This window comes from Macaca thibetana, chromosome 1 (assembly GCF_024542745.1).
Source record: "Macaca thibetana thibetana isolate TM-01 chromosome 1, ASM2454274v1, whole genome shotgun sequence".
Classification (NCBI taxonomy): domain Eukaryota; kingdom Metazoa; phylum Chordata; class Mammalia; order Primates; family Cercopithecidae; genus Macaca; species Macaca thibetana.
This window is the reverse complement of record NC_065578.1, coordinates 206,849,411-206,868,105: the sequence shown is the minus strand read 5'-3', so window position 1 is coordinate 206,868,105 and position 18,695 is coordinate 206,849,411. Positions and strand designations below refer to the sequence as shown.

Below are 18,695 nucleotides of genomic sequence, written 5' to 3'. Positions count from 1 at the left end.
AGGAAATGAAGTAAATATGGCAACATGTTAACAATTGTTAAATTGACACGACAGGCATATACAGGTGTCCATTATACTATTCTTTCTACTTTCTTTGTCTATACTTTTTTTTTCTTTTTTTTTTTTGAGATAGTCTGTCTCTGTGGCCCTGGCTAGGGTGCAGTGGTGCAATCTCGGCTCACTGCAACCTCCACGTCCTGGGTTTCATCAATTATCTTGCCTCAGCCTCCCAAGTAGCTGGGATTACAGGCACCCACCACCACACCCAGCTAATTTTTCTGTACTTTTAGTAGAGACAGGGTTTTGCCATGTTGCCCAGGCTGGTCTCGAACTCTTGACCAAGTGATCCACCTGCCTCCCAAAGTGCTGGGATTACAGGCATGAGTCACCACGCCTGGCTTATTCTCTCTACTTTCTATACATTTGAAACCTTTTCTTTTTTGTATTTTCTAATAATGATATAAAAAATACTCATATTTTCCTTAAATCTATTCTACTTGTAGGAATTAATCCAACAGATACAGCTCTGTCCATTAAAAAGGCCCAGAAACAAGGACCGACCCAGTAGCAATGAGCACCCCTGCAGCCCATACTGTGGCCCCTGAATACTTGCCAGCAAAAAAAGAAAGAAAACAGCAAGAAATCTAAGATGAACCTTTACATCATAGCTTCCTTATCATATGAGGAAAGCTTTTCCAGCTTCTAGAGGCTGAGGCTGCACACTCCTTAGCTCATGACCCTCTCCCATCTTCAAAATCAACAATGGCCAGCTGAAACATTCTCACATCACACTGACACTGCCTCTTCTACCTCTAGCTTCTACCTCTTTTTTATTTTTTTATTTTTTATTTTTTTTTTTGAGACGTTTTGTTCTTGTCACCCAGGCTGGAGTGCAACAGCACAATCTCAGCTCACTGTAACCTCTGTCTCCCAGGTTCAAGCGATTCTCCTGCCTCAGCCTCCCAAGTAGCTGGGATTACAGGCATGCGCCACCACGTCTGACTAATTTTTGTATTATTAATAGAGATGGGTTTCATCATGTTGGTCAGGCTGGTCTTGAACTCCCAACCTCAGGTGATCCACCCGCCTCGGCCTCCCAAAGTGCTGGGACTACAGGTGTGAGCCACTGCACCTGGCCTAGCTTCTACTTCTAATGATTCTTGTGATTACATTGAGCCCAACTGGATAAACCAGGATACTCTACCAATCTTAAAATCAGCTGATTAGCAACCTTAATTCCATCTATAATTCTAATTCCCCTTTGCCATGTAACCTAAGAAAATGAGAGGTTCTGGGGATATCTTTGGGAGGCTATTATTCTGCCCACCACAGTGTATCATCTTTATTCCGCCTACACTGTTTAAGATATAACACTTTTTAAACCTTTGTATGATGCTATCACAGGAAATCATATCTCCAGTTACAAGAAGCCATTTGCAAAACATTAGTACATACTGCATTTCTTTCCGGTTTTTTGTTTTTGTTTTGTTTTGTTTTGTTTTGTTTTTGAGACAGTCTTACTCTGTCACCCAGGCTGGAATGGAGTGATGCCATTTCGTCTCACTGCAACTTCCTCCTCCAATGTTCAAGCGATTCTGCTGTCTCAGCCTCCCAAGTAGCTGGGGCTACAGGAGTGCGCCACAACACCCAGCTAATTTTTTTTGCATTTTTAGTAGAGACAGGGTTTCAACATGTTGGTCAGGCTGGTCTCGAACTCCTGACTTCAAGTGATCTACAGCCTTGGCTTCCAAAGTGCTGGGATTACAGGCATGAGCCACCATGCCCAGCCTGCATTTCTTTTTAAAAGTAATTTTTTAAATGTTTATTTACAACAATAAGCACAATCAACTCGTCTAAGTGCTTTAAACATCTGATTTAGTTGTCATAACAGCCCTACGACATCCAGTGAAGTAACTGCAGAAATTATTACTAAATCTATGTTCGATTTCTCTGCATCTTAGTACCAATCCCAAAAGATGACCTCTAAAAGAAATGCGAGCCAGGTGCGGTGGCTCACACCTGTAATCCCAGCATTTTGGGAGGCCAAGACGGGTGGATTATAAGTGGATTATCAGGTGTTTGAGACCAGCCTGGCCAACATGGTGAAACCCTGTCTCTACTAAAAAAAACATGCAAAAATAGCTGTGTGTGGTGGCAGGTGCCTGTAGTCCCAGTTACTCGGGAGACTGGGGCAGGAGAATCCCTTGAACTCAGGAGGCAGAGGTTACAGTGAGCTGAGATCGTGCCATTGCACTCCAGCCTGGGCAACAAGAACGAAACTCCACCTCAAAAAAAAAAAAAAAATGCTTACATTTATAGTAGCTCCCTCTCTGCAAAATTACAATTTTCAAGGGGGAGAAAAGCACTTACCTGATAAAACATGCATGGAGAAAGTGTCACATTCACAGGCAATTGAATAAATAAAAATCAAATAATATGTACCACTTCATATTTGCTAAACTATCATTAAAAAACTTTTATCTATATTACTGTACTAGTGATACGCCACCCTGTCTTCAAGAATTGGGACTTCTCTCCCAAGAGCTGGAAGAACGGCTTTTGGCAGATAGCCCTCAACTGTCTGCCTTCTTGTGGAATTGTCTACTGTAGAAAGCATCTTGCCCAAGGGCACACCCCCTTCCTAGGGTCAACAGAACCCAGTGACAGGTCATCACAAACGTATAATGATCCAGCCCCTCATCTCAACTAGAAAAGACTCTGAAAGGCCATTGTATCTTCAGAGCACCCAAAGGGGACAGCTGAAATATTTGTTGAGGCTGCACCATAGCCCAGCTTAGCCCTCTGCCCAACCTTGCTTACTCTCTTTCCTCTTTCATGAGTACTGGTCCCAAAGTACTTGCTAATAAACTTTCTGAACACTAAACTTCCTAAGTGTAAATCTCTAGCTCAGTCTGCTTCCCAGAAAATGTGAACATTGGAAATTTCCAAGTACTGGACATTGATTGACTTGCAGACAACAATTTGGCAACATATATCAAGAACATGAGAATATTCACATTCTTTAGAAGTAACAGAGTAGGGCCAGGTGCAGTGGCTCATGCCTATAATCCCAGCACTTTGGGAGGCTGGGGCAGGCAGATCACCTAAGGTTAGGAATTTGAGACCAGCCTGGCCAATATGGTGAAACCCTGACTCTACTAAAAATACAAAAATTAGCTGGGTATGGTGGCGGGTGCCTATAATCCCAGCTACTCGGGAGGCTGAGGCAGGAGAATCACTTGAACCTGGGAGGCAGAGGTTGCAGTGAGCCGAGATCATGCCATTGCACTCCAGCTTGGGCAACAAGAGTGAGACTCCATCTCAAAAAAAAAAAAGTAACAGAGTAGAAAGGGCATGGGCAATGAAGGATAGATTCAAATCCCAACTCTGCTACATAAAAGTTTTGAGACCTGAGACTTGGTCTTCTTGTCTATAAACATGGGAATCTAACATCTATATTTTAAAGTTGTTATTGTAATATTCAAAGTTGAGAGTATGCTTTCAAGTGTCTGGTATACAGTAATTATTCATTAAACATTACTTTCTCTTCCCATTTACAAACAATAATACCAGGAAAGAAAAAACCCTAGCCAGATTAAGTATATGTTAAAGACGTCCACAGCCTCCATGAAGGCAGAGACCACATGTATCTTGTTCAGTGGTTTTCACCAAACCTTATTGTACCTCAGAATCCCCTGGAGTAGTCATTTTTATTTCTTTACTTTCCTATTAAACTTGTTTTCACTTTACGGACTCACCCTGAATTCTTTCTTGTGCGAGATTCAAGAACCCTCTCTTGGAGTCTGGATTGAGACCCCTTTCCTATAACATCTTTCTGGGGACCACTGAAGGGACTATAGTGTGCAAACCCCTGATCCAAAGGCTAACTTTGGGTAAGTGGTAGGGTCCAGTAACATCTTTCTTTTTTTTTTTTTTTTTTTTTTTTTTTTTTGAGACGGAGTCTCACGCTGTTGCCCAGGCTGGAGTGCAGTGGCGCGATCTCGGCTCACTGCAAGCTCCGCCTCCTGGGTTCACGCCATTCTCCTGCCTCAGCCTCCTGAGTAGCTAGGACTACAGGCGCCCGCCACCGCGCCCGACTAATTTTTTTTTGTATTTTTAGTAGAGACGGGGTTTCACTGTGGTCTCGATCTCCTGACCTTGTGATCCGCCCGCCTCGGCCTCCCAAAGTGCTGGGATTACAGGCTTGAGCCACCGCGCCTGGCCCAGTAACATCTTTCTAGTGAACCACAGAAGGGACAATACTGAAGAAACCCCCTGACCCAAAGGAAATAGACTGCAGCACTGACTGGCTGACTTGGAAGTCAAGGAAACTTCTTTTGAGCTATTTCCAGCTTTCAACAATTGAGTAGGCTGGGCATGGTGGCTCATGCCTATAATCTCAGCACTTTGGGAGGCCAAGGCAGGCAGAGCACCTGAGGTCAGGAGTTGGAGACCAGCCTGGACAACATGGTGAAACTCAGTCTCTACGAAAAATATAAAAATTAGCCAGGCATAGTGACAGGCACCCAACTACTCAGGAGGCTGAGGCTGGAGAATTGTTTGAACTCAGGAGGCGAAGGTTGCAGTGAGTCAAGATCACGCCACTGCACTCCAGCCTGGGTGACAAGGGCAAAACTCCTTCTCAAAAAAAAAAGTAAAAATAAAAATTGAGTGAAGTATATTCTTGTAAAGTAAATTTGGGGCATATTTGTTTCCTCTACCTGATTCCTCCAGAATTTGCAAACTATTTTTAAGTATTCTTAATTTATGACAATATAGTTATTTGCATAAGTGCAGTAAGAATTTGTTTCCCCCCTCTTTTTTTTTTTTTTTTTAGATGGAGTCCTGCTCCAGGCTAGAGTGCAGTGGCACAATCTCGGCTCACTACAACCTCCGCCTCCCGGGTTCAAGCAATTCACCTACCTCAGCCTCCCACGTAGCTGGGACTACAGGCATGCACCACCACACCCGGATAATTGTTTGTATTTTCAGTAGAGACAGGGTTTCACCATGTTGGCAGGCTGGTCTCAAACCCTTGACCTCGGGTGATCCACCTGCCTCGCCTCCCAAAGTGCTGGGATTACAGGCATAAGCCACTGCACCTGGCCAAGAATCTGTTTTCTTTTGTAACAGGACACAATTGGAAAACCTGGTTATTTTACCAAGGCTTTAACTGGAATGGCATGCTTTCCTTTAAGGAAACAAACTTGACTTGTAAAGCCAATAAAAGCCGCTTGGGAAAACATCTCAAACCTTGCCTCCACAGTCTCTATACAGGCTTCCTGACCTGGGGGAAGTAAAAAATGTCGCTTTCTCACAGGTCCAGGAGCCCAAATTTATCTTGGGAGCCCAAGAGGAGAGGAATTTACTCAACTCATAGATATTTGATGGTACAAACTCATGCTGGGCTCAGCTTTAAAAAAGTCTTATCTGAGGTTCTTTCTATGGGACAGAGTTCCATCAAAGCCAATTTAAAAACAGCTTACGTGAAAAATAATTATTCTTGCTGCACTTTATACAAATAATCAGGTCAACTATAATAAAGCAAATCAGTCTTATCATGATTTGTCTTTAGTAAAAATTGGAAACTAGAGAGAAAAATTATGTTTCAAAACTATGGAGCATTTGTTATCAGATTCTAGTCTCATTAGTTGTTTTTAAGTTTGCTTCTTCAGCGCCGGGCGCGGTGGCTCATGCCTGTAATCCCAGCACTTTGGGAGGCTGAGGTGGGCGGATCACGAGGTCAGGAGATCGAGACCATCCTGGCTAACACAGTGAAACCCCGTCTCTACTAAAAAATACAAAAAACTAGCCGGGCGCGGTGGCGGCGCCTGTAGTCCCAGCTACTCGGGAGGCTGAGGCGGGAGAATGGCGTGAACCCGGGAGGCGGAGCTTGCAGTGAGCCAAGATTGCACCACTGCACTCCAGCCTGGGCAACAGAGCGAGACTCCGTCTCAAAAAAAAAAAAAAAAGTTTGCTTCTTCAACTTAGGCTAACCCTGTTTATTCCTGTGAATCAACTGGTGATCTCTGGCTGCAGCTCAGAAGAAACAAGAGGGATGGGTAAAGTAAAAATATGGATAAATATTCTAATCCTGGGTACATTGCAATCAGCTAGTAAACCCATATCAGCTTGGTTCCAGCAGTTGCCCAGTTCATAGAAAGCCATCTTATTGGCCGGGCACAGTGGCTCACACCTGTAATCCCAGCACTTTGGGAGGCTGAGGTGGGTGATTTACCTGAGGTCAGGAGTTCAAGACCAGCCTGACCAACATGGAGAAACCCTGTCTCCACTAAAAATTCAAAATTAGCTGGGTGTGGTGGCACATGCCTGTAATCCCAGCTACTCAGGAGACTGAGGCAGGAGAATCGCTTAAACCCAGGAGGCGGAGGTTGTGGTAAGCCAACATCGCACCACTGCACTTCAGCCTGAACAACAAGAGCGAAACTCTGTCTCAAAATACACAGAAAACTCAAATTTTTGTGGACTAAGACTTATGAGTAAGTCTACTATGTTATTATTTACTCTAAAAACTAGAAATTAACATCCAAAAATGAGGAACAATTAAACAAACTATATACTACACTAAACGTAATCATTAAGAAATATGCAAAATAAAAAAAAGAAGTATGCAAAATAATGCTGTAGAAACATAGGTAAATTTATACAAAAAATAAGTTTAAAAAAAGGTAACAAAAAATTGCAATGTGTATCAATTTAAACTATATTAGATACCTACACACATGGATTAATGACAAAAGAAATTTCAAAAAAATTACTTGAGGTTTATGAGGTTTCAAGACTTTTAGCTGTTTATAATAGTTTCCTCAGAAGATATTTTAAGGTTGATTTCATATAAGATAGCAACACTAAATAATTAAATCGCATATAATTAAACAAAATCACAGATACAACAGGCTACTGTCACCCAAATAAAACTGGATATGGGAAGCATCTATAAATTAGGTGTTAATTTCGTCAAAATTTGTGCCATTGAGAAGCTTACACAGAAATAGCTGCAAAATACACACACGCACACATACACGCACAGACACACAATAATTACTTACCTGCCACAGGAGGGACGACACCAGCAAAACGTACTGTTGCATGTTCTCCATTAACTTCAACTCTTCGACCAATGACATCCGCTGTCAAAGTGTCACTCATTATAATATATCCAGAATCCAAAATATGAGATCTGGGAAGAAAAATACAACACTGATAAGAACTTAATACAATTCCTTTAAAGGAAATTTTTTTTTTTTTTTTGAGGCACAGTCTCACTCTGTCGCCCAGGCTAGAGTGCAGAAGCGCAATCTCGGCTCACTGAAACCTCCACCTCCCTGGTTCAAGCAATTCCCCTGCCTCAGCCTCCCAAGTAGCTAGGATTACAGAACTCGCCACCATGCCTGTTTAATTGTTTTGTATTGTTAGTAGAGACGGGGTTTCACCACGTACAGGCGTGAGCCACTGCGCCCGGCCTAAAAATGTGTTTTTAGGAGTCGTCAGCACAGAGTTTATAACTGATAGCGTGAAAGTAGATGAGAATGAAAGGGTATCAACTAGAAAGAAAAGGGTATCAGCTAGAAAGAAAAGGGGATCAATGACAGAATCCTGCAAAAACATAATAGTTAAGAAAGAAGTAAGAAATCCCTAAGAATTCGGAGAAAGAAAAAACAGAGAAGAAAAAAGAGCAGCTACCTGATGCCTTGGAATCCAAGGGACAGAGTTTAAAGCAGGAATAATCAAACAACAGTATCAGATGTTGCAGAGAGAGCCTGTGAGACTAGGGCTTAAAAATCTGTGTTCCTTTTGCAAGAACAAATATACCATATTTGTTAATTTCCATACCTTCATCTTTGTCTAAATAAAACTCACTTCCTTTTTTTCTTTTTTTTTTTCTTGAGACAGAGTCTCGCTCTGTCACCCAGGCTGGAGTGCAGTGGCACGACCTCTGCTAACTGCAACCTCTGCCTGCTGGGTTCAAGCAATTCTCCTGCCTCAGCCTCCCAAGTAACTGGGATTACAGGCACACGCCACCACACACACGCCACCACACCCAGCTAACTTTTGTATTTTTAGTAAAGACAGTGTTTCACCATGTTGGCCAGGCTGGTCTCGAACTCCTGACCTCAAGTGATCCACCTGCCTCAGTCTCCCAAAATGCTGGAATTACAGGCATCAACCACCATGCCCGGCCCAAATAAAACTCACTTTCTATTTTAAAAAGCTAGCAATGTTGGCTGGGCACGGTTGTTCATGCCTGTAATCTCAGCACTTTGGGAGGCCAAGGCAGGCAGATCATCTGAGGTCAGGAATTCGAGACCAGCCTGGGCAACATAGTGAAACTTATCTCTACCAAAAAAAACACAAAAAAAAGGCACGTCTGTAGTCCCAGCTACTTGGGAAGCTGAAATGGGAGGATCATGTGAGCCCAGAAGATCGAGGCTGCAGTAAGCCAAGATCATGCCACTGTGCTCCAGCCTAGGCAACAGAGCTACAGCCTGTCTCAAAACAAACAAACAAAAAAACACAAATAAAAGATAACAGTGTTGAAGTACAAGGATTTTTAAACAACCACAAGTTACACGACTATTGAACAAAGTATTTTTCTATTTTAATATTACCATATATAATATGTGCACAAAACAAAAGAAAAAACATATGCTATTACATGCCGTCTGGGGTTATAATTACATTATTGACAGTCGGGCATGGTGGCTCATGCCTGTAATCTCAGCACTTTGGGAGGCTGAGGCAGGCGGATCACCTGAGGTCGGGAGTTCAAGACCAGCCTGACCAACATGGAGAAACCCCATCTCTACTAAAAATACAAAATTAACCAGGAGTGGTGGCACATGCCTGTCATCCCAGCTACTCGGGAGGCTGAGGCAGGAGAATCGCTTGAACCAAGGAGGCAGAGGTTGCCATGAGCCAAGATCGCGCCATTGCACTCTAGCCTGGGCAAAAAAAACTCCATCTCAAAAAAAAAAATACTGACTACCCGCAAACTCCATTGGTATATAGATATTTGAGGCCTTTGGTATTATTACCTCTCCACCTTTATGGTTTTTTTATTTTTATTTTTTTTAAGAACAGGTAGACGGCCGGGAGTGGTGTCTCATGTCTATAAATCCAGCACTTTGAGAGGCCAAGGCGGGTGGATCACGAGGTCAGATATTCGAGACCAGCTTGACCAACATGGTGAAACCCTGTGTCTACCAAAAATACAAAAATTAGCCAGGCATGGTGGTGTGTGCCTGTAATCCCAGCTACTCAGGAGGCTGAGGCAGGAGAATCGCTTGAACCCAGGAGGCAAAGGTTGCAGTGAGCCAAGATCGAGCCATGCACTTCAGCCTGGGCAACAGAGCAAGACTCCATCTCAAAAAAAAAAGAATAGGTAGACATTTCCTGTTACTGGAGTTGTCTGTTACATTTGATCTGCTATTTCCATATTACAGAATAATCTAAGCATTTCAATCTCACATTATGATTTTATTAAGTTTCAGCATAAGGTCCCAATCAGGTCCTCAAATATTTTGTAAAAACAGTAACATTAGGCTGGGCGCGGTGGCTCACACCTGTAATCCCAGCATTTTGGGAGGCCAAGGCGCGTGGATCACAAGGTCAAGAGATCGAGACCATCCCAGCGAACAGGGTGAAACCCCGTCTCTACTAAAAATACAAAAAAGTTAGTTGGACGTGGTAGCGCACCGCCTGTAGTCCCAGCTACTTGGCCGTCTGAGGCGGAAGAATCACTTGAATGCAGGAGGCGGGGGTTGCAGTGAGCCAAGATCATGCCACTGCACTCCAGCCTGGTGACAGAGCAAGATTCATCTCACGAAAAACAAACAAACAAACAAAATCATTTTTCCCAATTATTGTGAAAAGAATCCTACTTTCAATATGGAGCTGAATTTTGTCTATTTAAATAAAGGAGGGCAGGGCCATTGGGAAGGGGGCCAGGATCCAGATCTAAACCTGCCCAGTAGCGTTGAAAAGCAAAAGAGAAATGATCTCCAAGTCCATAGTTGGTGAGAAAAGTCAAAGCAGTTTAGATGAATTTTTTTTTTTTTTTTGAGACGGAGTCTCACTCTGTTGCCCAGGCTGGAGTGTAATGGTGTGCAATCTCAGCTTATCGCAACTTCCATCTCCTGGGTTCAAGCGATTCTTCTGCCTCAGCCTCCTGAGTAACTGGAATTACAGGCGGCCGCCACCAGGCCCAGCTAATTTTTGTATTTTTAGTAGAGATGCGATTTCACATATTGTCCAGGCTGGTCTCAAACTCCTGACCTCAAGTGATCTGCCCACCTCAGCCTCCAAGTGTTGGGATTACAGGTGTGAGCCACTGAGCCGACCAGTTTAGATGATCTGATGGTAGGATCGACATACAGGTCAGACCAGGTATGGGGAATTTATGTTTTTAGTAAACTAAGAGGTCTGGCCAGAGACACAGCACTACCCAAAAACCTGTGCTCAGATTCAGAGCTCTAGTCCCTAAGAAGAGAGACTAATAAAATGACTGCAGAACTCCATTCCTACAAGAAATTAAAGTATTAGGCCAAATCTTGGCTCCATGAACTAGAATGTATAGGGATTATCTAAACCCAGAAACTCACAAGGCCCCACAGTCTGAAGCTCTTTCCAGCTGGGGCTCAGCTTAAGGGTACTACCATATCACCCTGCAGATCAGGCTAACAGTGAGAATGGCTTGGTAAGAAGAAGCGGGCAGCCATCAATGGGTAGTAAAACCAGGGAGTGTAATAGCAGGAATGAGGATTGAAGACACTAGGAAGCCATTCTCATTATTAATAACATCTGTAAGTAACTCATGAATTCCTTCACATGCTTGATCCTATTCAATCTCCAGTAATATATATTTTTTTCGTTCCCACCTGTATGCTGTGCCCACAGACGGGACCAATGAGATCATTAAGTATAAGATCTAAGGTCAGTAATTAACAGTCTCCGTGTCAAGTCAGGTTTTTTTGTTTGTTTGTTTTGAGACCAGTCTCGCTCTGTTACCCAGGCTGGAGTGCAGTGGCACAATCTCAGCTCACTGCGACCTCCGCCTCCCAGGTTCAAGTGATTCTCCCACCTTAGCCTCCTGAGGAGCTGGGATTATAGGCATGCGCCACCAAGCCTAGCTAATTTTGTATTTTTTTTTTTTTTAGTAGAGACAGGGTTTCATGTTATTGGTCAGGCTGGTCTCGAACTCCTGACCTCAGGTGATTCACCCATCTCGGCCTTCCAAAGTTCGTGGGCCTCCCAACTAAAAATACAAAGTGCTGGGATTACAGGCGTGAACCTCTGCGCCCGGCCTCAAGTCAGTATTTTTGATGATCCTGTCTAGTCTCTGAATGTTTCTAATAATGTCTTTCTTGATACCATGATCTTTTGTGAAGACCTAGAAACTGGATCCATGTCTTGGTGACCTATGCCTTAGTTCCAAAGCCTTTACCCTCTTCTTCTAGCTAGTAACCAATGGGTCCCTGTTTCCTGAAGTTAGACCTACGTGATGCTGTTACTGGCCCACTCTGTACCCTTATTGCCTGTTGCTGGGACAATCACTTTGATCACTCCCCAACCCCCAGCCCCATTTTAGTATCCAGTCAAAATGACCTGCAGTCAGCTGCTCCCTAGTTAAATTCTCTCTTATAGACTGCACTGGGCCCTCTCCTAATCACCTGAATGTGAGTGGCATGTTGCTCTTCTTAGGCCTATCTGGGTGCTAACTAAGGCTTGGTTAAGATGGAATGACTTTTTAAAATACACACACTTGCTAACTAATGAAGACAGCCCACTTAAATGTTGGAGTGACTCTACTTGTTATTGTTCTTTAAAAAGACAAAATTTACATCTCTAGGCCGGTGCGGTGGCTCATGCCTGTAATCCAAGGCCGGAGGCCAAGGCGGGTAGACCATGAGATCAGGAGATCGAGACCATCCTGGCTAACACAGTGAAACCCCATCTCTACTAAAAATACAAAACATTAGCCGGGTGTGGTGGCGGGCGCCTGTAGTCCCAGCTACTTGGGAGGCTGAGGCAGGAGAATGATGTGAACCCAGGAGGCAGAGCTTGCAGTGGGCCAAGATCACACCACTGCACTCCAGCTTGGGCAACAGAGCAAGACTCCATCTCAAAAAAAAAAAGAAAAGAAAAGAAAAGAAATCTACATCTCTATCATTTTCACCTAGTAATTTTCTACTACTGCTCTGTGTAGCTACAGAAAATCAATATATTCCCTTTCTCGGCCAACATTTAAATGTGGAAGGCCGGCTGGGCACGGTAGCGCACACCTGTAATCCCAGCACTTTGGGAGGCCAAGGTGCATGAATCACCTGAGGTCAGGAGTTCGAGACCAGCCTGGCCAACATAGTGAAACCCGTCTCTACTAAAAATACAAAAATTAGCCAGGTGTGGTGGTAGATGCCTGTAATCCCAGCTCCTAGGGAAGCTGAGGCAGGAAAATCGCTTGAATCCGGGAGGCAGAGGTTGCAGTGAGCCGAGATCACGCTATTACACTCCAGCCTTGGTGACAGAGGGAGATTCGGTCCCAAAAAATAAATAAATAAATATGGAAGTCCATTTGTTACCATTTCTGCTATCCCTGCTTCCTGTCTTCATCTCCCAAACCTCTCTACCAGGATACACATTTCTAGCTCCTTAAACCCTCCTTATAGCATTCCAGTTTTCCTCCGTAACTGATTTACTGATTCCATGCTTAAATTGCAATACCTAGAACTGAAAAACCACATTCCAGATATGGCCTGACCTGCATGTGGGGTACAATGGTCTGAAAAGCATTCATTTAACAGTGTAGGCCAGGCAAAGTGGCTCACACCTGTAATCCCAATACTTTGGGAGGCCGAGGCGAGTGGATCATCTGAGGTCAGGAGTTCGAGGTCAGCCTGGCCAACATGGTGAAACCTGTCTCTACTAAAAATACAAACACTAGCCAGGCATGGTGGCAAACACCTGCAATCCCAGCTACTCAGAAGGCTTGAACCCGAGAGGTGGAGGTTGCAGTGAGTGAAAGTGTGCCACTGCATTCCAGCCTGGGCAACAAAGCAAGACTCAGTCTCAAAAAAATAAATAAAATTTAAAATTTTTAAAAATAAAAATATGAAAATTAGCCGGGCATGGTGGTGGGTGCCTATAATCCCAGCTACTTGGGAGACTGAGGCACAAGAATCGCTTGAACCCAGGAGGCGGAGGTTGCAGTGAGCTGAGATCGTGCCACTGCACTCCAGACTGGGCCACAGAGTGAGACTCCGTCTCAGAGAAAAAAAAATGTAGACGTTACATTCATTTTTTTCTGTCCCTTTCATGGGAAAGACTGTTGCTTACTATTAAGGTTGCAATGAAAGAAACTCCAAAGCCATTTCTGACTTATTACCATTTTCTGATCATAAAATTTAAATGTTTAAATTTCACTACAATTATATTACCCTAAAAATGAGTTTTTTTTACCAGTTTTAAGAGCCCTTTCAAAATTTTCATTAACATGTAAGCAGAATTTTACTACAACTGAGACATATAATTTGTTCTACTTCTTTTATTAACTTTTTAAAAAATAAGGTAGGGTCTCACTATGTTATTGAGGCTGGTCTTTAACTCCTGGGCTCAAGCAATCCTCCTGAGAATTCCCAAAGTGCTGGGATTACAGGTTTGAGCCACCTCAACTAGCCATATTAACATTTGTCCATGAACATTTTTCTATACAACCACAGAGTCAATACATTAATCATCTCAATATTCAAGTATGAAACCACAATTTACTTAATAATTTCTCTCTCTCTTTTTTTTTTTTTTTTTTTTTTTTGAGATGGAGTCTTGCTCTGTTGCCCAGGCTGGAGTGCAGTGGTGCAAACTCAGCTCACTGCAACCTCCGCCTCACGGGTTCATGCCATTCTCCTGCCTCAGCCTCCTGAGTAGCTGGGACTGCAGGCACCCGCCACCACACCCGGTTAATTTTTTGTATTTTTAGTAGAGACGGGGTTTCACTGTGTTAACCAGGATGGTCTCGATCTCCTGACCCCATGATCCGCCCACCTCAGCTTCCAAAGTGCTGAGATTACAGGCGAGAGCCACCGTGCCCGGCCTCTCTCTCTCTCTCTTTTCTATTGGTAGAGAAGGGAATCTCTCTATGCTGCCCAGGTTAGTCTCAAACTGCTGGCTTCAAGTGATTCTCAGCCTTCCAAAGTGCTGGGATTACAGGTGTGAACCACCACACCCAGCCAATCATTTCTCTAATGCTGTTTACTACTCCAAAGAAAACAGCTAAAAACAGCTTTGATTTTTAAAATGTTACCTTATGAAGTATTTCCTTGGGAAAAATTCTTGAGATAGATAAATACGTTTAAGGTTCTACAAAGCCAGGCAGGAGCAGTGGCTCACACCTGTAATCCCAATACTTTGGGAGGCCAAGGCAGGAGGATCATCTGAGGTCAGGAATTTGAGAGCAGCCTGGCCACTATGGTGAAATCAATCCCATTTCAACTAAAAATACAAAAATTAGCCAGGTGAGGTGGAGCACATCTGTAATCCCAGCTATTCGGGAGGCTAAGGCAAGGAGAATTGCATGAACCTGGGAGGTGGAGGTTGCAGTGAGCCAAGGGTGAACGACTGCACTCTAGCCTGGTTGACAGAGCGAGACTCTGTCTCAAAAAAAAAAAAAAAAAAAAACTACATCCAAGTAGACATTCTTGCACTACTTCTTAGTCTAAATCGATTTTTTTTTTTTTTTTTTTGAGATGGAGTCTCATTCTGTTGCCCCAGGCTGGAGTGCAGTGGTGCAATATCGGCTCACTGCAAGCTCCGCCTCCTGGGTTCACACCATTCTCCTGCCTCAGCCTCCCGAGTAGCTGGGACTACAGGTGCCTCCTGCCACCACGCCTAGTTAAGTTTTGTATTTTTAGTAGAGACAGGGTTTCACCACATTGGCCAGGATGGGCTCGATCTCTTAACCTCAGGATCCGCCCGCCTTGGCCTCCCAAAGTGCTGGGACTACAGGAGTGAGCCACGGTGCCCAGCCTACTCCCATAATATTTTATATATAGAAAAGCAAAGACATTTTTTCTTTCTTTACACAACTGAAAGCCTACTATACAGGTGGTTCTATTCCTCACCTTTTCATTCAATAATATATCCTAGAGATTTACCCAAAGCTATGACAAGAGATTTTAATTTGGGGGGGAATATAGTATTTGAATAGATATACCATAATATACTTAACCAGTCTTCAAACTGAAGGATATTTAGTTAATACCAAGTTCTTGCTATCACAAACAATATTGAAGAAATTACGCCTACACGTTTATCTTCCTATATCTGTAGGAAAGTTTCTCAAAACTGGTATTGCTGAGTCAAAAAGTATGTGCATGTTAAATGTTAATAGCTAATGCTAAATGTTCCTTTATAGTGGCTATATCAACTTACCCTGCTATCAGCAGTGTATAAACTCCTGTATTCTTACAACCTGGCCTTCATAATGTATTAATAAAATTTTGAGGCTGGGTGCCATGGCTCACGCCTGTAATTCCAACACTTTGGAAGGCCGAGGCAGGCGGATCACGAGGTCAGGAGACCGAGACCATCCTGGCTAACATGGTGAAACCCTGTCTCTATTAAAAATACAAAAAATTAGCAGGGCGTAGCGACAGGCGCCTGTAGTCCCAGCTACTGGGGGAGCTGAGGCAGGAGAATGGCATGAACCCGGGAGCAGAGGTTGCAGCGAGCCGAGACTGTGCCACTGCACTCCAGCCTGGGGGACAGAGTGAGACTCCGTCTCAAAAAAAAAAAAAAAAATTTTTGATGGTCAGTCTAATGAATAAAATATGTAGTTCATTTCCATTTCCATTTATGAACCAGCTGTTAATATACTTTGTGCGTTTCCTACTGGTTTATTGACCTTCTTCTTATCAATCTGCTTTTAAAATCTAAACTCAGTCTATTTCCTAGATCACTACAGACTTGAACAACTGGGCTCATGCAATCCTCCTGCTTCAGCCTCCCTAATCACTAGGCAGGGCAGGCATGTGCCACCACGCCCAGCTAAATTTTTTTTTTTTTTTTTTTGAGACTTGTCGCCCAGGCTGGGGTGCAAAGGTGCGATCTCAGTTCACTGCAACCTCCGCCTCCTGGGCTCAAGGGATTCTTCTACCTCAGCCTTCCACGTAGCTGGAATTACAGGCACCCAGCACCATGCCTGGCTAATTTTTTGTATTTTTAGTAGAGAGGGGGTTTCCCCATGTTGGCCAGGCTGGTCACAAACTCCCGACCTCAGGTGATCCACCCGCCTCCCAAAGTGCTGGGATTACAGGCATGAGCCAGGACGAGAGACCTCCTATATGATAAGGTAACTAAATAATTCTTCAAATAAAATAATTTGAAAAGAATAGAGGCCAAATTCGTTGGCGCATACCAGTAATCCCAGCACTTTGGGAGGCCAAAGCAGGCAGATCACGTCAGGTCAGGAGATCGAGACCAGCTTGGCACACATGGTGAAATCCCGTCTCTACTAAAAATACAAAAATTAGCCAGGTGTGGTGGCCCACACCTGTAATCCCAGCTACTCAGGAGGCTGGGCAGGAGAATTATGATTATAATCCTTCCCCTCCTGGGTTCAAGCAATTCTTCTGCCTCCGCCTCCACAGCACTTAGGAGTACAGGCGCCCACCACCATGCCCAGCTAATTTTTGTATTTTTAGTACAGACGGGGTTTCTCTATGTTGGCCAGGTTGGTCTCAAACTCTTGACTTCCAGTGATCCACCCGCCTTGGCCTCCCAAACTGTATCTCACATAATTTTAAGGAGCTTCTACAAAAACTTTAGGCATTTTCCAAAGAAACTGAAGGCATGTCTTCTCTCTAAAACACCAATGACCTAAATGTGTACCAAACCCACAATTTTATGACAAAACTATACAAATGAGAACATAGAAAAGTAACTAACAGGCCGGGTGCGGTGGCTCACATCTGTAATCCCAGCACTTTGGGAGGCCGAGGTGGGCAGATCACGAGGTCAGGAGATCGAGACCATCCTGGCTAACACGGTGAAACCCCATCTCTACTAAAAATACAAAAAAATTAGCCGGGCGCGGTGGCGGCGCCTGTAGTCCCAGCTACTCGGGAGGCTGAGGCAGGAGAATGGCGTGAACCCAGGAGGCAGAGCTTGCAGTGAACCAAGATCGCACCACTATACTCCAGCCTGGGCAACAGAGCAAGACACCGTCTCAAAAAAAAAAAAAGTAACTAACAAACCAATTAGTCTGTGACTTTTCTTTACACTTACAAATACCATCAAATTTTCTAAAATCACTTCTCCACAAATTCATTCCAGCTACTAAAATAATCACTGGCAAAGAATGATGTTTTCCCTCTCTGGTAACCTCTATCTACTTTCTGGGTAATATTCATCTCACACCTAACAATATCTCTATCATACTGATTTCAAATTGTCTATCACATGGCATGTCATATGATGATAAGCACAAGGATAATGAGTGCAATGGAAATGTTAAAGATGGCGGTCGCTTGTCAGAGTAGGCCTTACTGAGAAGAAAATAGTCCCCACAATATGAGAGAGGTAAAAAACTGAGCCATGTGGACATATGAGGGAAAGGAATAGCAAGTGCAAATATCCTAAGGCTAGGATGCACTTGAGGAGGCCATACAATAGAGCAAACAGGAGACTAAAACAACATGAGATCAGAAGTGAAGCAGGGCTAGGTCACATAGGACCTTCGATGAATAATCCACTCTAAAGACTTTGGCTTTTTTGTTTTTTTTCTTGAGACTGAGTTTTGCCCTTGTTGCCCAGGCTGGAGTGCAATGGGACGATCTCGGCTCACTGTAACCTCCTCCCCCACCCCCCAGAGTTCAAGCGATTCTCCTGCCTCAGCCTCCCTAGTAGCTTGGACTACAGGCGCACGCCACCACTCCCAAGTAATTTTTTGTATTTTTTTAGTAGAGACAGGGTTTCGCCACTTTGCCCAGGCTGGTCTCGAACACTTGACCTCAGGTGATCCACCCGCCTTGGCCTCCCAAAGTGCCAGGATTATAGGCTTATTAACCCACTGTGCCACTTTTTTTTTTTTTTTTTGAGGCGGAGTCTTGCTCTGTCACCAGGCTGGAGTGCAGTGACATGAACTCGGCTCACTGCAACCTCCACTCCTCTCTTCCCCCGCCCCCCACCGGGTTCAAGTGATTCTCCTGCCTCAGCCTCCCGAGTAGCTGAGATTACAGGCACGCACCACCATGCCTGGCTAATTTTTGTATTTTTAGTAGAGACGGTTTTTCACCATGTTGGCTAGGATGGTCTTGATCTCTTGACCTCGTGATCCACCCGCCTCGGCCTCCCAAAGTGCTAGGATTACAGGCATGAGCCACCACGTCCAGCCAACTTTGGCTTTTACTCTGGCTGAAATGTGTAGTCCTTGGAGGATTTTTGAGAGAAAAGAGATAAATTTTTTTTTTAAAGGATCAATCGAAATGCTGTGATGCAAACAGACTAAAAGAGGAAAGAGCAGAAACTACTGCAGTAATTCAAGTGAGAGACAATGTAACTTGAACAAGTGAAGGTGATGAGAAGAACTTGGGAGTGTGGACAGATTTTGAAGATGGAGAGTCCATAGGATTTGCTGATATACATGAAAGAGATTAATCAGGGATGATGCCAAAGATTTTGAT

The 18,695-nt window shown here is 43.8% G+C and overlaps 2 protein-coding genes across 6 annotated transcripts in view; one reads left to right on the top strand and one right to left on the bottom strand.

Moving 5' to 3' along the window:
* Positions 1–18,695, top strand: part of RBM34 (RNA binding motif protein 34) — a 254,736-nt gene that overhangs the window by 918 nt on the left and 235,123 nt on the right. The window lies entirely within an intron of this gene.
* The window catches only part of TBCE (tubulin folding cofactor E), a 79,847-nt gene that overhangs the window by 59,259 nt on the left and 1,893 nt on the right, over positions 1–18,695 (bottom strand). For all 5 annotated transcript variants that reach the window (XM_050769979.1, XM_050769967.1, XM_050769959.1 and 2 more), the window contains exon 2: positions 7,071–7,201. In XM_050769979.1, the coding sequence (XP_050625936.1) occupies positions 7,071–7,170 (100 nt within the window). In that variant the 5' untranslated portion in view covers positions 7,171–7,201. The remainder of the gene's footprint in view (positions 1–7,070; positions 7,202–18,695) is intronic.